At 40.9% G+C, this 19905-nt stretch overlaps 1 protein-coding gene across 1 annotated transcript; it reads right to left on the bottom strand.

The window, feature by feature from the left end:
• Nucleotides 1–2951: 2951 nt before the first annotated feature.
• On the bottom strand, nt 2952–19763 carry LOC135707995 (uncharacterized). Its single transcript, XM_065229920.1, has 5 exons — nt 19112–19763; nt 8882–9919; nt 8695–8812; nt 7943–8625; nt 2952–7864 (listed from the first exon to the last, which is right to left on the bottom strand). Exons 2-5 carry the CDS (start codon nt 9908–9910, stop codon nt 6974–6976), a joined length of 2721 nt encoding a protein of 906 aa, XP_065085992.1. The 5' UTR covers nt 9911–9919; nt 19112–19763; the 3' UTR covers nt 2952–6973.
• Nucleotides 19764–19905: the final 142 nt, after the last annotated feature.

A 19905-nucleotide genomic window follows, 5' to 3' on the forward strand; every position in this document is an offset into this window, starting at 1 on the left:
GAAAAACTTGTTCTTGAAAACATAGTATCTCAAAACATATAACCTCAGTAACGACATCTCTCTGGCTTCTCGCGGAAAACAAGCTTGCTCGCTAACTCGTAAACAATATTGCATAAAAGTTCTATAGAATATATAGAAACGTCAAAGTGATCCGATGCCAGCGCTGCGGCGAGTAGTTCGCGGAACTAATAATATTCAAATCAACCGTTAAATGCATGAACGAAGATACACAATGAAGAGTTACGTCTGTTTGTCTGTGGTAAAGGTAAATGCTTCGAACGAATTTTATAGCAAAGATTACATCCTCAGAAGAAGGGTTTGTGTATTTGCTCATTTTTCTATGCGTTGCTTCCACCTTCACTCACTGTATCTGTCGCTTGGATTCTGGCAAAGTTGATTTCTGGATCAACAATAGAAAAGGGCCCATCAGCATTTGTAAACAAACCTTTCCAAAGCCCTTTTCTCACAAATCGAAGGCCGCCCACACAAACCAACACCATCATCGTGTACGTGAAAGTTTCCCCTATCCGATGATGATGTTGGTTTGCGTGGGTGGTCTTCGCTTTGTGAGTAAAGGGCTTTGGAACGGTTTGTTTACAAATGCTGATGGGCCCTTTTCTATTGTTGATCCAGATTTGTTGTCTTGGCTGAAGGGCTCCTCTTCATCTTTTTATTAAATATATTTAGGCCTATTCTGCGTGGCGTGTGAGGTGAGGTGACACGCTGTCACTTCTGAAGTGACAATTGTCACTTCACGTGAGGTGACTCTCCCACTCCTATTCTGTATTTCGTTTCGAACGAAATTCTCATACAAAAAAATATTTGAATTGCACGGAGACTCACCTCACCCACAGAGAACAGACATGGAGGCTCGAACAATATTTCTCTAAAAACTTGTGTAAAGATTCCTATTCGACTTAAGCGCCACTAACGGTGACTTCCCCACTTAAAAACCCTCTTTGACATGATGGCGCTGGCGTTGCACAAATTACACTAACCTCTCCCTGTGGGTGCAAACTTGTTATGGATAATTTTCCATGAAAACATCTCCGATCCATACCGAAATAATAACAAATAGTTTTCAAATACGTTTTCTTACACGATTCAAGCAAAAGTTTTCACGGGAAATTATTAGTTTTTCCTCATGGACCGATTTGCCCCAAAAAGCATCTGTTTTACTTGGAAAATTTGGAAACTATCCTCCTTCTAGTAGTTCTCACTCCGAAATGTAGGTTGCGAAAGCTTGGAAAAGTTTCACTGCAAGACGCCAATTTGAAAGATATCAAAACCACAGAGAACATACATGGAGGCTCGAACAAAATTTCTCTAAAAACTTGTGTAAAGATTCCTATTCCACTTAAGCGCCACTAACGGCGACTTCCCCACTTAAAAACCCTCTTTGACAACATGATGGCGCTGGCGTTGCACAAATTACACTAGACACTAAGTGCTAGTAGCGCCAAGTGGCAATATTCAACAGAAAATTTATCGATACTAGCGCCAAATTGGTCGAAAGTGGAAAATTTATAGAGAAAATCAGGAGATGCTAACACCACGTAACGGCGACGTTCCCACTTATTTTACACAAGTTTCTGACCGAACTTGAACGTCTGTTCTCTGTGCCTCACCCGAGGTGAAAATTGTCACTTCACTGTCACCTCACCTCACACGCCGCGCAGAATGGCCTAATGCCTTGTTCAGACTACAGAGTTAAAACATGTTATAGCGCTATCTTGATGGTGGTTTCTGTGTTGCAATTAGTTGACAACCGTTATAACATGTTATAACTCTCCAGTCTGGACAGCGTTTAACAGTTACTGTTTCTATAAATTTTCCGTTTTTCAACAAGTTTACATTCTTCCCCCTTGGGGGCATATTTGGTTTGAATTGAAACTTAGCCTAATGATCTGTTGATCTGACCTCAGACAGGTGTCTCTGAACCTTTCCAGGATGATCATTCTCCGTTCTTCTTGAGTCTGAATCTCAGCCATGTGGTATACTTCAGAATTTCACGTGGACTGTTCCGGATCGTGCTATGGATCTTATTTTGTGTCCTTTGAAGTTTACGCCTAAAAACGTCAGACACTCGTTTCGATTGTTCCTTTTCCACGAACCAAATAGTACTATAAGCAGTCTTTAAAGGGAGTTTCTTTCAACAACAAAAATGAAAAAGTCCACATTTATTTTGCCCATTAAACTTGATAAATTTTTATTAGTTTACTGTTGTTGCTGTTTTTTTTTTTTTTATTAAACGATTTTATTCATGTTCCTTCGGTCTTTTCCGTTTCGTCTAAGCAGTATCTGCCAGTGGAGCGAAATATGTGAGGCTTCTTGCGCAATCGGTGAACACTAGGGCATCGAATCGTGTAAATCGACGTGGCGTCGAATGACAGGATTGTTGCCCGGCTCTCAGAGAGCACACCAATCCAACCGTCATGCTCGAAGCACTCGCTACCTCCTGTTATATGTTCCCGAATTGTGTGCTTCGGTTCTTCACACGAGATTTACAGTTTATGCATTTTTCAAAAAATCATTTTCATGACGCTCACAGTTGGTAGTTTTTGTTTGCTTTTGATACGAAAAAAAATGTATCCTGTGTGTGTGTGTTTCGTGAAAAATAGCTCCATAAATAAGAAGTGACACATTTCTCGTTTTAGATAAATAAAACATTTTCGTGACTTTTTGATTCGATTTTCTCGTCAATCAACTTGTTGGTATCTCTACAGAGAGGCGAGCGTTTGGGTTTCTTCTTTTAAGTATTTCCTAAAAAAAACTTTATTGTAGACTTCACAGTTTCCGCGGACCGTTCGCCGCGCAAACCCTTGCACAAGATTCATCAAGTTTCTTCTGGATGACCTTTCTCAAATATAGATCCTAAGGTTTGCTTACAAACAACAATGTATTACAAAGTTACCCGATTTGCTTTTGTTTGTTTGTGTGTGTGTGTTATGTATTTATGTCCGGATTGTGGTTAGTTCGGTTGTCATTTTCACAGATGCGAGTTTTTCTTTGTTTTGTTTCGTATATTGATAATGACTTGTTCGTTTGCTTGGCTTTTGCTTCTGCTTCCTACTACACGACATACTCCGATGTTTATCACAATATCACCCAATAGAAAGTGCAAGAGCACCAATCTTGCTTGTAACAAATTGTTTCGGTATGTGGTAGAAATTAACAAACCGTACACCGAATACGTATGCGTGCACGTTTGCTTGAATCGCATTTTAGGTTCATGTTTTATGAAAGAAAGTTCGCTGGTTAACTTTTTTGTTTTATTGCAACATTTGTGTTATGTTTGTTACGGTTTCGAGAAGTAAATTTCCTCTGCTATTTATAGGTTTGTTTAACGATTCTAGCTTTAAGAAAACTAAAAAAATACCGCGTGGCTTTCGGTTAGGAACAATTTGACGAATTTTAATTTTTCATTTCGTTTTGATTTTTAAACATAATTTATAAAGGGTTTTTTTTTTGTTTGTGTATCAATATGAATACTTTTGGCATACATTTCGTTTTGCGTCAATTGAATGTATTTTATTCACTTTCTAACTAGTAGTTCTTAAACAACAATAATCAGTCAGCCAGAGTATGAACAACTCCGAATCACACACGAATGTATTTGTTCTAGTACTTATTAGCTTTTGTAAATAACAAAAAATATAGTAGATTTGTAGGTGATACAACAAATGAAGGTGTACAAAATGAGTTTCTTTCCCCTCCTTGTGAGGGGGGGAGGGGGGAGTTTTACGATCTTGTCCTCTTACAACAAAGTGATGAGAAAAAGGAACGAGACGAGATTTGATACGATCACAGTTCATTAAAGGCAATTTGGTTATGGTTTTCCGTTCATGTTTCCTCTCTGTCAACTATCGTTTTGCTTTCATGTCATTAAATGTCATGTAGTTGCCATGTATTTAATAACAACAGCGCGCGCGTGAATGTGCTTGTTTTATGTGTGAAAAATACTGTTAATGAGCGTCTTTTGTTTTATCTGGGAAGACAAACGCTCAGTTCTTTTTTTCACTTACGTCCTAGTTTGTGTTGTCGCGTCTTGTTGTTTCTCTCCTTTCCTAAATTACTCTTTGTTTGGTTTCGCTAGTACTTTTGAAACTTTTCGCATCTTTCACGAGAATTGAAAAACCTCTCATCTCTTCATTTTTCTTTCTCTATACAAAAAAAGAACCATAAAAATACCGATATCACCTTTTGTGTCTTGCAACGACGGTGGAGGCGCGATCCGCCTTATCACACGTTGGATTTCCCCTTTGTATGATAAATATTGATTTAAAAAAAAACAATACAAAATAAAAACAACAGTTTTTCGGACTAGAGTTGTGTGAGAAGGAAATCCATGCTTTGTTTAACTACTACTGTCTTCAACTGACGACTTTTGATTACTGTTATTTGCTTTTTCACTTAAACAATTTAAATAGTTTGTATTTTTCATCTCAAATTGATGCTTAAATTAAAATTCGTCTTTTCATCATTCGCTTTGTTCTCTTCCACTATGTTTCGCGTCTATGTTTTGCTTGATTCTTGTTTACTTTTCGTTTGAACAGGTACTGAATTGAGTTTTCAATGAGAAAAAACAAATATGACTACTGGATCCGAGGGGCGACAACCCCGAGACTCAGTAATATGCTTCATTTAAAGGAATGTGGCCTCTAAAAAATTACTACGTAGCTTATTACACAGATTTAACGGCGGTGTTTTGGCTTTTGGCAAAACCGGTTCCGTTCTTTGAACTTAATGTCGCAAGCTCCTAATTCTGTGTCTCTGTTAATGGTACGCGCAAATTTACTTTCTCGAGTTCCATTTTGTTTTGTCCGCGTAAATTTATTTCGGGATAAGCATTCTAATTAACGTTAGCGCGATGTATTAGGTACGAAAGAAATTTTAAACAAATATCACAAATTCCAGAAAATAAAACAAAAAAGTTTTCAAGTCTCTTGCCTTCATTGTGTGTTTTGTTTGTTTGTTTACTTCATTTTGTTGGTATATCATTATCATTCTCACAAGTGACACATCGACGTTTATCACATGTGTGTATTTTTCCATTTATTTCACTTAAATCTCAGGCGCTCGCCGTCTCCAATTAGCTCTTATCGATTTCTCCTATCCGTTTTTCTTTAGTAACTATTCGCTAGTTGCTTACTCTTGATTCTTCGTTTCACACTTGATTCATCTTACTTTCCGCAGCAGATTGGTTTCCTTTGTAATTTTGTTTATACTTGTAAACTACCACCAATCACAACGTTTGTGACGGTATTAAAAAAGTCCTACCGAAACAGTTTTCTCTGTTTTCGTATCGATTGCATTTTTATTGTTTTGCTCTCTGGTGCCGAAAAATTTGATGCAATGATTTCTGTTTCCGCTCGCTTTCTCGCGCGAAAGTCTGTGTACGAACTCAAAAATGAATATTCGCTCTAGTTTGGACATTTTTCCAAGTCATTGTTTTGCATTCTTCTTCACAGCTCGATTTGTTTTTGTTTGTACCAAACGATTCACATACATACTTGGGATATGGGAAGGGGGTAGTTCTGGAGTCTCTGAGACGCCTGGGGTGCTCCATAAGCGACCGGACGCCAGAGGTTTAATATTAGTGAACATATGCTATAGCTGAACATCACTAATAGTATTGAATTTCACCCTTGGTTTCGCATGATTAATACGCGATTCATGAAAGTGATTGTAGTATGATGGCTGTGAATGTTTGTGGGGATAATTTTCCTGTGATTTCACAGCTAATCGACACAGTTTAGATAAGAACAAGAGTTTTGCGCTACTCTGAAGGTGATGGTTGCAGATCGGAGGGATTTGAAACGATTTTACTTAACTGGCGAGTTGCTTTCCGATGGACACACTGTCAGTGTCGAACGTCAAAGCAAATTTCCCTAACATTGACATCAGAATTGTAGCGATAATTTTAAGGACAAGGTTGATAGAATCCACAAATTGCCATTTGTAGATTCTCCTTATTCAATCCATATGAATTTATACAAATTCTTGATAAGCTCCAAAACCAGCATGGAACTTTCCAATCCAGTCCAAAATTCTTTGGATTGGATGGTAATCGATTTCTTCGGTCACCATGCCATGCGACTTATGAAGCCTAAAGCAAATTTCTTTGCTCCCTAATTTTCGAAGAACAGATCCCACCAGCGTCAACCATCAACACCTCGAAAGACGTAGCGCAAAACACTGTCGAACTGAAAGGAAATCCCTAACATCATGGAATTGAATTTTGACCATTAAGAAAAAAAAAATTAAAAAAAAAACGACTCAACAAAAAAAGAACCTAATGAATATGTTGGAAAATGCATAGTTTTTTTCTTTCCTTCTTCGTCTGCTTAGGTATGAATATTTCCTCGTTCAATAAATAGATAATCTACCTTCTTGCCTGCATGCAATATGCTATTATAATATACGTGTGTGTATTTTGAAAGATTAAGATTAATGTTTACGTGTTGCTTATTCTCTTTCTCTCGGATTTTCGAGTGTGTCTGTGTTTTTTGTTGTGTGGGTAATTACGCTTACGATCTAACAAACATACGTGAATGGGTTGCGTTGACCGCCAACAACACTCTGAAATAGACAAAACGTCACTATTCATTCTGTTTTCTTGTTTATCCGATTTCCAAATTGTTACTTCATAATAAGATTCACAATTATATTATTCTACTATATCATTGTTTTGCAACAGAACGCTTTTACGTGTAGTAATTATTATTAGAGGGAAAAATTGGAATCTTTCTAAATGTTACGAAAGGTGAAAAGAAAACACATATTTTTTTTGCGCCGTTAATAATAATGGGAAGATTCTTCTTCACAAAAAAAAAAACAAACATCTTCCGTTGCGGTTAATAAATTAAAATTAATATGGAAATTAACAATCTTTCCGGTTGATAAATTTGAATTCGCATGCAATAGTGCTGTATATATCTGTATACCTTTATTTCTCGTGGAAGCAGGAAACTTACTGCTGAACGGGGGGAACAACTGGCGGGGCCTGGGTCTGTGGTGGTGGTGGCGGAGCAGTGGCCGCCGGATACGAGTAGTAAGCTGCGGCGGCTGGAATTTGGTAGGACGATGTGAATGTGCCCATCGCTCCCTGTACGCCTCCCAAGGGATCGAATCCGGTGGTAAATCCAGCAGTTGGAATGGTTTGTCCGCCACCAACGGCAGCAGCGGCTGCAGCCGCAGCAGCTGCCAACTGAGCGGGATATGGATTTCCCGTACCGGCGGTAGCATAGCTGTTATTGTACTGCTGCTGCTTCGGCTGATACGGAGGACGACCTCCGGCTGGTTTTGGACCAACATCGCCGTTGTACTGGTTGTTGGGATTATACCGTCCTCCTGGGCCACCGAGCTGAGTCTGCTGCATACCACCGGCTCCCTGATGGGGCTTGCTTGAATAGAAGCGTGTTCCATTGTGGCCATTGAAAGCTTGTGGAGCTCCTCCAACCATTTGATTGGAGAATTCCTCGTACTGGTTCGGATTCTGGTACATGGTATTTTTCGGATAGAACCGCGTTTGCTGATGTTCGTACATTTGCTGCTGCGGTGGCGACTGCTGTGGAGTTCCATTCTGGGACTGGTGCTGTGGCACTGTCTGGTAGCCTCCGGCATTTTTGTTCCAACTATTTTCACCACGATATCCACCGGGTCCACCATACTTATTCGGTCCAGGATTGCTGAATCGGTTCGGCCCCATACCACCACTTGGCGGTCCGCCGTAACGATTCTCGAAGGGTTTCTTTTGGAACATTCTTGCACCTCCGAAACCATTCTGGTCCCGATTGTACCCATTGGAAGTCAGTGCACCTCGAACGTTGTAACGGCATCTGCCACCCTTACCTCCAGGAGCCTATACAGGTTAAAATAAGCATCATTGATTGACCACACTTAATCAAAGTACATTATTTAAACAATCAAACTAGCGTACCTGTTTTGCCAAATCAATCAGCGCCACATTCGGTTGTTGTCCAGCTTCTTCCAAAACGGATAGCAATTCCCTAGCCTGACGTCCGTTTCCGGGCGTGAAGAACGTATACGCCGTACCATACGAAGAGCACCGCCCCGTGCGGCCAATTCGATGAATATAATCTTCCGATGAGTTCGGATAGTCAAAGTTGATCACATACTTCACATCTTCCACGTCTAAACCTCTGGCAGCGACATCTGTGGCCACCAGAATGGTACTCTTTCCGTGACGGAAGTCCTGCAGCACATAATCACGCTCCGATTGGGACTTGTCTCCGTGGATCGAAGTCGCTCCGTATCCATCTCGAATGATGTTCTTCAGCAGATCTTCCACCTTTTTCTTGGTCTCAACGAAAATGATAATCTTGTTGTTGATATCGCTAGCAATTTCCTTCAACAGCGCCAATAGCTTGCCTTCTTTTTCACCCTCCTCGCACACATCGACAATCTGGTGAATGTTGTGGTTGGCCGATAGGTTCAGCGATCCAATGTTGATCTGGATGTAGTCATGAAGGAAATCCTCGGCCAACGCCTGGACTTCCTTGGGCCACGTGGCGGACCACATCAGCACCTGACGGTCCGGTCGGATTTGCTCGATAATCTTACGAATTTGTGGCTCGAAGCCCATGTCCAACATACGATCGGCTATTTGTGACACAATCAAAGATAGTTCTTAAAATTTGTTAATTTTCTAATAAAAAACAAAACAAATACCTTCATCAAGCACCAAATAGGTACAGCGACGCAGATTCGTGATGCCTCGTTCAAGGAAGTCAATCAAACGTCCAGGGGTAGCGATCACCACCTCAACACCACGCTCCAAGTCGCGAACCTAAAAGAACACCGCCGTCAGATAAAAACCATAAATTGCAAAATAAAAAAATCCCCTATTCCAACCTACCTGAGGACCTTTCAGTGCTCCACCGAAGATACAAGTGTAGCGAATCAATGGCTTCGAATGGGTACCGAAATCACGCACCACCGTTTGGATCTGCTGGGCCAATTCACGGGTGGGCGCAAGCACCAACACAATCGGACCTTCACCTCGCTGCAGTGGCTTCTGATGGGCAATGTGGACAATGCCCGGCAGCATGTAAGCCAGTGTCTTACCCGAACCGGTCTGGGCAATTCCGACCAAATCGCGACCCGAGAGAGCGATTGGCCAACCCTGTGCCTGGATAGCCGTGGGGTTCGGGAAGCCCATCTTGTTGATTTCATTCATCACAAAATCGGGGAAGTTACCCTCCTCGAAATTCTGCGATGGGTGTGGCACACTATTACCCATGACGGTGATTTGAGAACGCTCTCGGAACGCCTGTACCTCCTCCGGGGTCCGGGCCATCACACTTGGGTGAGGACCGTAGAAGTCCTTTTCGAATGGCTCTAGGTCCTTCCAGATGGGCTTCACAAGACCTTGTCCTGGGAATTTGGCCTTGAGCGATTGGATCTTGGCACGTTCCTCCTTGCTCATGTTGTTGAAATCAGGCTTCGGACCGTAACTATTTCTGCTACCGTACGAGTTTGGCATGGTGTTGTACTTTTTGGGTCCTCCGAATGCATCGAGAGGTTTGTCATATAGTGGCTTTCCATTGCCCATCATTCCAGGGACACCGGTACCGAATAGCTTGGGTCCTCCAAATTCCTTCTTTTGGATCATTCCACCGAGTTCGTTCGGGCCGCCATAGTTGTTTGGGCGGAATTTGTTGAAACCAGGTCGGCCCCCGGCGAGCCCGTTAGGTCCAGGGCTGTACATGGGCTTAGGTCCTCCAAAACCGTTCGGGTTGAAGGGAGGAATCGAGGGTGGTCCACCTGGTTTGTTCATAAAGTGTGGCTTACCTCCGGGGCCACCGTTTCCACTGTAGAAATCCGGTTTGTCGCTACGTGGGCGAAAACTTCCCGGATGGGGTTGTCCGTTTCCTTGGAACTGCATGATAGAGATCTGCGGAAAACAGAAGAGAAAACGGTTTTTAATATGACCGTAAACGGGAGACTTATTGCTCATAAGGATGTAAATATCAGGCCTATATGTCAGCAGCCGAACGTAAAGAATGTTGTGTTTCTTTCCTCACCAAAGTAGGAACTGAGCCACAAAAGGAGTAAAACTCCTTCCAACATCAGCCCCCCTATATCCCCTTTTCTTGTAGTCTTGCGCATCAATATGATTCTTCTACTTCGCGTTGTACTCATGGTCCTCTATAATAGTACCGACAGACATGATTGTAGTACCCCCGGACAAGTCACGAATGACCCAAGAGCGTTTAATACCCCGTTCACATTACAGCCTATATCACGTAATATAGGCTATCTTGCAATGAGCACTCATACATAGGATTTCCAGTGAAAACTAGATGTATGAGTGCTCATTGCAAGACAGCGTATATCACGTAATATACGTTGTAATGTGAACGGGGTATAAAGTGACTATAATTAAAAAAAAATTACCGCAATTGACGTACTAGATTAGAGGAATATAACCATAGAGGTAACTCTAAGACCAGAAGGTCCCGAAGAAATGTGCTCAATTTTTTGGCTCAGCTCTGGTACTCTCTTCGGTCCCAAGCTAATCGATGCACCCCTCGAAACATAGGAAAATCCACGAACCCCTCTGTTCACGCCGAACGTGAACCGCATTTGATTAATAATATTTTGACCCCCATGGTCACCCCCGTGCCCATAGTGCAGAAAAGATTATCACTCTTACTCTCCAACTCGGCTATATACAGCACACAGCTGATGACGTCCATATGATGAGAAACAATAGTTTCATCGTCTGGGACATTTCCACACTTCTCACAAGCAGATCAAACCGGTCGCATAGGCACATACAGGGTAGAACGTACTGTGCTTTCTATAGCCTGAAATTAGATGTACCTCTTTCATCCTACCCCACTTCCACCGCAACAGAAGCAGCAGCAGCAATAGAACAGTTCGATAGTTGACCGCCGAACCAAACGGTCCATCGTCTACACAGACGGACTCTGTGTAGACCGCGCGCGCTCGCTCGCCTCGTTGGCACCCACCCCTTGCCCACAGATCGGGAATGGGTGTAGTAACATACACACAGAGATTATTTTACTGGGGTCAGTAATTTTTTACTGGGTTTTCAAACAGCTGAAAAAGTCAGTAAACTGAAAATAACGGTCACACGTAATGCAACGAACAATTTTAACATATTTTATTTTTATCATCAAATAAATGTAATAAGAACACAGTCTATATAAATTTCAAGAAAAAATCACTTTTATACAATTTTTTTAAGTTTACTGACTTTTTCAGCTGTTCAAAAACCCAGTAAAAAATTACCGAACAGGGAGGCCGTGATTTTGTGTGTAGCAATTGTAAATATTGTAAAATAAATATGGACTATTTTGTATTGTGAAGTTTGTGAAGAATGATTACTGCACCTCAGGCCCTGAGTATCGGCCAGCCTATCCCGGCGTCAACACCCTCATTTTATCTGTCAATCTTTCATAGCGAATCAAAACAAACATTGTGTAGTACAAGAATTTATACAAGAATGGGGTACGTTAATCGATTTGCTTGGGACCAATAGGCTATTAAAGTAGTGAGCCAATTTAAAATCGTTAGTTTCCACCGGTTGGTATAACGGTACTATAATCATGTCCAAGGTATAAATGTCGTGGTGACCGGGATGCTGCCGGACGAATTCGCAGTGACACTACAACGTCAGCATGCATTCTTCACTCTTGTTTCCAGTACGTTTATTTTAACAGAATTTGAAAAAAAAAACTCTTCGATACACCTCCTGCCACCACACCAGCGTAGGTAGGTACTGCTACCGTTTTGCTTTTTCGACCTGTCGCTGCTTTTGTCCGTCCTGTTATTGCATTTCTGGCTAATTTCGGGGAAGGAATTCATTCGATGTCTCTCCACCTTGTACAATATTTTTAGTACACTGGAAGAGTTGACATAACCGTGAAAACAAAAAAGATTGTAGGATTTGAGCATGGTCACGAACATGGACCAATTTTCATGCATCTAGGACTTGAGGTTGTGTTCCATTTGGAAATTTTTCACTTAAATTTGACACTTCGAAAATAAATTAAGATGTTCGAAAATCCCTCTGTTATTGATCGGTCGATTTTCGAGAAAGCGTCCGACAAAGTTTATTCCTTGTCTGTCAGAAATAAGTCTGCTGGGATAGCAGGTTTATTTGAAAATTTTCCATCTGCCAAATTGAAGTGAAAATTCACCAAATGGAACACAGCCTTAGTGTCTCGGATGAATAGTCAAAAGCTCGCCCACTTTAGTAAACGTCGTAGCAGGGGATCGACGTATATGAGATTTCATAAGGGGCGTGGCTTAACAGTAGACGAAATCCACGAAATAGACCGATTAATGCAACGGCGAAAATTACTGACTAGTGCCACTCGACATGATCGGTTGATTTTATATGGTTTCGTCGGCACCTGAGCGAGACTACCGTTTAATTAGTAGACGGGCAACAATCGGTTGATTAGCGGAAAACAAGATCGATACTGTGAAATTTCTCATCTGTCATATTTGTATGGGGGCCACAATCAGGAAGGTGAAAGATGGGGCTTACCTGATAGAAGTGTTAATTTGTGTGAACGAGTTCGGAAAAATCAACGTTTGAAACCATTATTTTCCAAAGTACTGACGGCCTTTTGACTATTCATCCATTTTTTTTTTTGAGATCTCGTGTAGGATAATTTTTTGTGATCTCAAACTATTACAGTGGCCTTATTTAGGATCACTTTCACATTTAAATCAGTTTCAAAAGGCACAGGGTCTTCTGGTTTCACTGATTTGTATGAATTGAAACCAATACTGATTTATTTGTTTGAGTTTTGGGAGTTGTTGAACAGGTAGATTGAGGTTAGGGCGACGCCACTCAACTATTATATTTTACAAATTTTATGGTTCTGGAACCAAAGAATATTTTGTTTTTCTTTATGGAAAAGGAGGGCTTCAACCCCCTGGTCTTTATGTTTAAGCAGTGTAGAGATTCATGATTTGGCTCTTGAAATTTTGTCCTTGCCCGGTGTGATCGGTTGGGTTTAATGCCTTTGTTAATCATTTTCGTAATTTACGTATCGTTGTCCTTGATCGGACTTGGGTCTCTATCGTCGTTCATCCTGCTGCTTGTCCTTGGTAATACTACTTGGTGTGGGTTAGTATCGTCTATCTTCCTTTTTCGGTGTCCTTGTTCGTTACCGGGGCTTGAGTCAGTGTTGCACTGTGACTAGTTGTCGGCAGGGGCCTGACCTTCTAGTTTCAATAGCTAAAATGGAAATTACACGGCGCTCATTTAGAATTTGTTTAACTTGTGCGTTAAGTCATTGGAAACCTGTGTGGGGTGCCAGTTCAACAAATTCTAAATGAGCGTCATTTAAATGCCATTTAAGCTATTCATACTAACGGGGTTCTACGGTAACACGATTTTCCGTTCCTTTCCACCATGTATACGTCAGGCGGGCCGTATTTAAATAAGACCCGTGATGTTGCCTACTGCCAAACGTATAGGATTTATATGTGGTTGTCTGGTCATCGTTTAGCTCTAGCTCAACAGAAACACATGAGGCTTTGGTGTGTCCAGTGCGTAACCGCAGGGTGGCCAGTGAATTTTCATTTTGAAAATGCCGGTTTTTTCCCGGTTCAAATCTTAAAAATTCCCGGTTGTTAATATGCAACAAAAAAAAAAAAAAAAACAAAATTTACTGATAGGATAAAAAAAAAAGTGATTTAAGAAGATTCCCAAGATTCTGGAGCTTTGAAATTTGTGTTGAGTCTGAAACTGGATGTGAAAAAAAAATGTGAAATTTTGAATTTTTTTCAAGATCACAGATTTAAAAAAAAAAAAAAAACATACTTATGAGTCGTGGAGTCATAATTGTCACGCTCTGAGACTTGGAAGCATTTTAAGGGTAATAACAAATTACATAGCAATCTGTAGAATCTGGCGGACAAACCCTGGAATTTTTAGTAAAATTTAAAAGAATTCAAAGTGTTGATTAAAAACAAATATTGAGAAGGATTCCCACACAGTTTTCGAAGGAGAAGAGCAGATTTCCAGAATTATTCTTACATGAAATCCATAGAAATTGTTAGATTAATTTGGAAGGATTTCTTTGGAGAAATTCTAAATTAAACTGTTAGGTAATTTTAGTAGATTTAAAAAAGAATTGTGAAAATAAAAATAAAACATTGCAGAAAATTCCTACGTGGTTCTGATGAGATTTGTATGGACATCGTGAGGAACATGACAGATGAATTTTAAGAAGAATTCCAAGAGAATTATGATCGGAATTCAACAAGAAACAGAGTTCTTAAAATGTTCTGGCAATAATTTCAACCCTAGTGCGAATGATTCATCACATAACCCAAACAAAATTGATTCCAAAAAATTTGCTGATAATTAGAACGAAATTCTTTAAAATACTCCAAGGGGTTTATAAATTAATTTTCGAAAGATTTCTTTTGTTTTGAATAGAGTTAAAATCAAAGTCTCCGGATAGGCGGGAACGGGAATTATATGAAGGATTCCAATAAATTCTTAGAAGGGGTTGGAAGAAAATTCCTAAAATAATTCAACGGTAATTATTACGCGGAGTGTTTTCTGGTTTATTTCAGAACAATTTCAAGATAATTCAGAGCAGAATTCCAAGATAATTCAGAGCAGAATTCCAAGTTAATTCTGGAATTCATCATGATAATTTTGAACAACGAAAAATTAAAACCCCGGAAAAGAATAATTCAGTTTCGGTTTTTACAAATATTTGTTTCCAAACTCCAGCATCTTCAATATTTTCTTTAGAGGACCATGCACTTTACATCTGAAATTGAAACGACAAAAATCAATTTGCAATATTGCTGAGTGATTAAATTCTAAAAACAATAAGACGGTATACTGAAGAAAATTATGCAACAAATAGAACAAGACATTCATTTGCTAAAGGATCACTCTGTTTTAATGGTTTATTCTGAAATTCTGATGTAAAAATTTGTTCCTATGATATGGTTAATTTATTTTCCCGGTTCTCATGCAGAATTCACGGGTTTTTCCCGGTTTTCACGGTTACTTTCCAAATTCCCGGATATTTCCCGGTATTCCCGGATTTCCCGGTTTGCTGGCCACCCTGGTAACCGGATAAGATAATGTGGGATTGTTGCTCCAAAGAGTCATCCAAATATCCGGGTGGGTGCTTGATCCAGGACACCACCCTGGTGAAGAAGCTTGATTGGCAGCCTGAGCCACAGGATGATTGAGCTCTTCACTGCCCTTCACAGTGCGCCGGATCCTGAAAAACGCTTTCTTCTTGGAGCGAACCTTTGAATTCTCTGGATTCAAGGGTGCTTTTTAGTTTCGGATCCTTGTGCTAGTTGAATCTATGAATATCGCTCGTTTGTCATTAGATGATGTTACGGCTACGAACATGACGCACACTGCGGGGATCCTGGAGTTGGTAGTAAATGCTTAGTGTTGCATCCAATATTTTCAACTTTTCCGTCGGAGTAAGATCGTGCAGCCTGATGGTTTATTGAGTAGACATCGGTATAGGAGCACTTTTCTACTGACAGGTGGAATCCCACGGAGTGTGATACCGACAGCTACCAGGACGATGTCGTCGACACATACAAAGATGAACATATCTTTGGGCAAGTTGCGGAACATCCGCACTAGGAAGCGAGAGACTTCAATCACTGACCCTTGCGGGACACCAGATTCTTCAGGGAATCCTCTTGGCAATATCAGGAGTGACAAGCTCCACATGCTGATCAGCTTCTTTATGATCCCGGAGAAACTGATTCAGGGTACCGTGTTCGGAGTGGAAGGTAGTCGTTAGTACAGGACGAGTCTACGGTTGACTATCCTCTAAAACACCGTACTGACGCAACATGTTAAGGCGATCGGTTGAAAGCCCGAGGTGTCCTGTTACGACCAGGCTGTCTCCAATGCTCTGGAATGGTTCTTCTCAGCTATTCTCTGTTGTGCCCAATTGTCTTGCTTTCCGGTAGTAGATTCTTTAGTATTAGCTATCAATTATCTACATTTTCGAAGCTCTAAAATGAGCTCGAGTTGTTTCAGCTTTCAAGCGACGTGTTTAACGCATAATTTTCTATGACACCTAACTAGCTACACTACACTGAAAAAAGTTTTCACTTAGTTTCTATTAGGAACGCACATAATATTTTTTCCAAAAACAAAAACAATGATTTTTACCTGAATATCACATAGCATTAGAAATTCTATATGAGAAATCATATGTTATGTTCATGTTCATGGGATTTAGTGGTGCAATTTCCAATTATGGGATCACATGAAAGTTATGTGAAATTCACATGGATATTTTCCACTGGTTATGTAATTTATTTTATGAGTGTATCACCGCGAAATGAATATGAAAAAGAACACGCTTATAACGAAAGCCTAGCTGTACATATTCTTGCTCTGCTCACTTCCTTACAATGAAAACAGCTTCGGTTTTCGTGTTGAAACTTGGCTTTCAATTCCTTTTGAAAGCGGAGAGGAAAGCTCTGTTGAGCATCTTTTGAGTATGGACGATGGAATGCCATCAGGCCCAACAGCGTTCGAAAAATTTCAGCTTCTGGATGGTAGAGTCGACGAGCTCCTATGTGACCGTAAAAATATCAAAGCTGAATGCGTCACTAGGAGTATCTTTGAATCTCATCGTTGAAAACACTCTTGAAATGCTCAGCCAGGAGGTTACATTTTTCTAAAGAAGTGTTGACTCTTTTATCACACAGATGAATCTCAACCAGTAGCCCATCGTCTTTCCTTTTTGTCTTTACAAACGTTCAGAATAGTTTAGGATTACGCCGGAGATTGGTCTGCATACGACTTGAGTACTTCTTGTATAGAAAACAGTTGTACATTCGGTAGCAATTACTTTCTAACGAAAATAATCGCTTGGTGAATGGATTACGGGACTGAATGTATTTGCGAAGAACCTTCGATCTCACACGCTTCAAGTGCTGCAAATCGAGCATTAGACCATTCAGGTGTTGGAACAGGTCTCCTCAGAGGCACACATTAATCGGCATTATTAATCGACTCACAATTTCGTCGAAATAGTTAACGGCTTTATCAATGGACGAACACAAGTCAAGTGACTGCCAATCTACCTGGACCAGTGACTGATTAAATGCACCGTAGTCAATCTACGCAAGTTCAGGCCTTGTACATCAACGATGTCTGCATAGAGAACAGGAGTGATCGATTGATGAATGCTTCCGACGCTGGATGATCGGTGTCTAGATGTATCAGAGGCTCTGATGCCTTGGCGACACTGCACTCTAGTGCGGCGGCTTCGTTCACCAACACTAGATCAAGCAGTCGAGGGTTTCTGTTTGGTACAGAATTAATTTGCATTAACCCATGCAGGCTGGAACCATCCAAAAGACCACAGCAGGAAGCAGGCATGTACGACCGAAGAATGTTAATAGTTGGATGATCATTCGCGGAAATCTGCCAAACAAGCCCAGACTGGTTGTAGTCGCCAAATAGCAGAGCTAGATCGTTGTAACGTAATCGGGACAATACTGGTATGGTTCTCAACGCAATTCAAATTAGATTTACGGTCAGGATGAAGGAACATAAACGCCGATGCTTATAATGTTGTGTGACTGACCGGAGCAGGAACGAGGCAACAATTCAGTCGTTTGGAAACCGCAATAAAGACGCCACGACCACGTGATTTGACACTGTTCACCCGGTCATTGCGAAAAACTGAGAACCCACTGCCAAATAATTGTGCTGAGAGCATTCGATCATTTAGCCAGGTTTCGGTAAGAACGGTTGTATCGTAGTTGGACTCAACAGCAGCCAAGAATAAGTCGTCAATCTTAGTTCGCAGGTCACACATTTTGATAATACATCACAAGTCCATCGGATAACATAGGTTGGCAATCGGAAAGGCGAGGTTCAGTCGGTGGTGAAGAAGACGTTGCGCTGAGACGTGGAGGACCAAATGATCCAGATGCTCCCAGAGAAGTAATCAAAAACAGTCTAGAGCAGACCTCCCCCAACGTACTGCCGCATAATTTTGTGCGACCCGCACAAGAATGTATGTATGTATGTAAGGTAGCCACCATCCCTTCGAAGATCTTGTCTTGTATGCAGCTCCACTTAATAGCAAGATCAATTTGAGCTACCGATCTGAATTCACAATATCGCTGTATGAAGGGCCAAAAACGGTGGGGTGGACCCGTAAGCAGAGGCACTTACGCGAAATCCACCACCCGCACAAGAATCCCAATAAAATGTCTACGTAGTTAATGAACAGCCCCTAATAGGATTGTAAAAACGAACCGTGTAAAACCCGGCTCAAGTTTTTAAATGAAAATAGACCTTCCAGACCTGGTCTAGAAGCGACTCCCGTTGTTCGGTAGATCAAATCGCATGAGTTTTAATTGATACGAATTATTAAATTAAAGGCTTATAAGAGCTACCTAATGTTAGCCGAAAATCATTTACAATTCACCCTTATGAAATTCATGTGTCGTTCATAAGTCGAGCCTTATGAAATTCTTAAGTTTATTTGTCTTAGTGTACTAGTCCATCACTAGTTCATACGATACAACATAATAATTAAAATTATTTATGATTGCTATGTTCTAAGCACGGCCATTTTTAAACCGCAGATTTTCACAAGAGATTTTTTTGGATAAACGCAGCAGCACTCCAACATATGTAGGGGAAGTGGCTCTAATGTTGGCCTATTGATCTAAGATTGGACCCATCGCTAGAAATCTGCTATTTATCAATTTTATCTAGATGAACGCGTCATTGGGACGGTACTAATGGATATTTTTGGTTTTTAGTCGATTGATGAATTTATGTATGGGCCCAAATTAGGGGCATTTAGGCCGACATTACATACATTTCCCCTATATAATGAAACTACGTTTCAGTTAAAAAAAATCACAAAATTAACATTTTTAGGCTGTGCGGCAACGCTTTTGCATTTCGCTGCTAGGAGCGTTCGGTCATTTTCGCATTACTGTCTAAATCACACCAAAGATATGTCTTCGTATGCTGCGTACTATGTAGGCACCCTAGTCAAGCGCAGAGAAAGAAAATTATTGATTTTTCAATGCAACATACCCAATCTAGCTCGATGCTTACCTTCTCGTGCTTTCTCTTCCTCGCAAAGCCGATACAAAATGGATCTGTTAGCTGCGTAAAACGTAAAACTGCTACTTTTTTTTTTCCTAGTTACTGCTTTCAACTACGAGTCGACCGAACACAGTATGTATTCTTCACTTTGAAATTCTTACGTCTTGATGTGCGTTGCTGGCTAGTGCACTTTTCCACCGTTGTCGTTCGTCTGTCTTCCGCTTGAAACACACTACACTATCGAAGATTCGGCCCCTCGATGGATATATGCAAGCGAAAGGAAAAACTACTGTTCCGTCTGTGTAGCGCTCCGCTTTGGGGTACTCGACTCGGAACACACACGCGCACACGGTCGATCGAAGAAAAAAGATGGCGATCGGAAGGTGAAAAAATTTTTCTTCACCAAATTCGTCACTTTACAGTCGAAGTTTCGCGTTGGGAATTTGATGAACTCTGGGTTTCACTTTACTGTCGGATGATTATTGTGCCCGAATTCGATAGTTATACGCGAACATTTACTTTTACTACTTCGACTTCCTCGCTGGAAAAATTGTGTGAAAAAAATGGAAATCTTCCACTTTTTTTATGGCTACAGCGGGAGCACACAATGCACACACCTTGTTCGGTCGAGGAGAGAAAGCCGAGAGAAACCCCAAGTCCAGCAGCAAGCAGCCAACCAACTCAAAAACGCTGGGCTGGCACAGACACGAAGCGAAGCGAAGATGGCCGAACGATGTGTTTTGACAGCTGATTTGAAGACACCGCCGCCGCAGCCAGTTTTTCGAAGTGGTATAAAACTGTTG

Source organism: Ochlerotatus camptorhynchus, unplaced genomic scaffold, assembly GCF_037179485.1.
Source record: "Ochlerotatus camptorhynchus isolate MF236.1 unplaced genomic scaffold, CSIRO-AGI_Acam_v1.1 ptg000324l, whole genome shotgun sequence".
Taxonomy (NCBI): Eukaryota; Metazoa; Arthropoda; class Insecta; order Diptera; family Culicidae; genus Ochlerotatus; species Ochlerotatus camptorhynchus.

Excerpts from the sequence above, each read along its gene's own strand:
- LOC135707995 (XM_065229920.1), bottom strand. The coding sequence starts at position 9,910 with ATGCAGTTCCAAGGAAACGGACAACCCCATCCGGGAAGTTTTCGCCCA. Across the intron at positions 8,813-8,881 it reads GAGCACTGAAAGGTCCTCAG|GTTCGCGACTTGGAGCGTGG; the intron begins GTAGGTTGGAAT and ends GTGTTCTTTTAG. Across the intron at positions 7,865-7,942 it reads TGATTGATTTGGCAAAACAG|GCTCCTGGAGGTAAGGGTGG; the intron begins GTACGCTAGTTT and ends TAACCTGTATAG.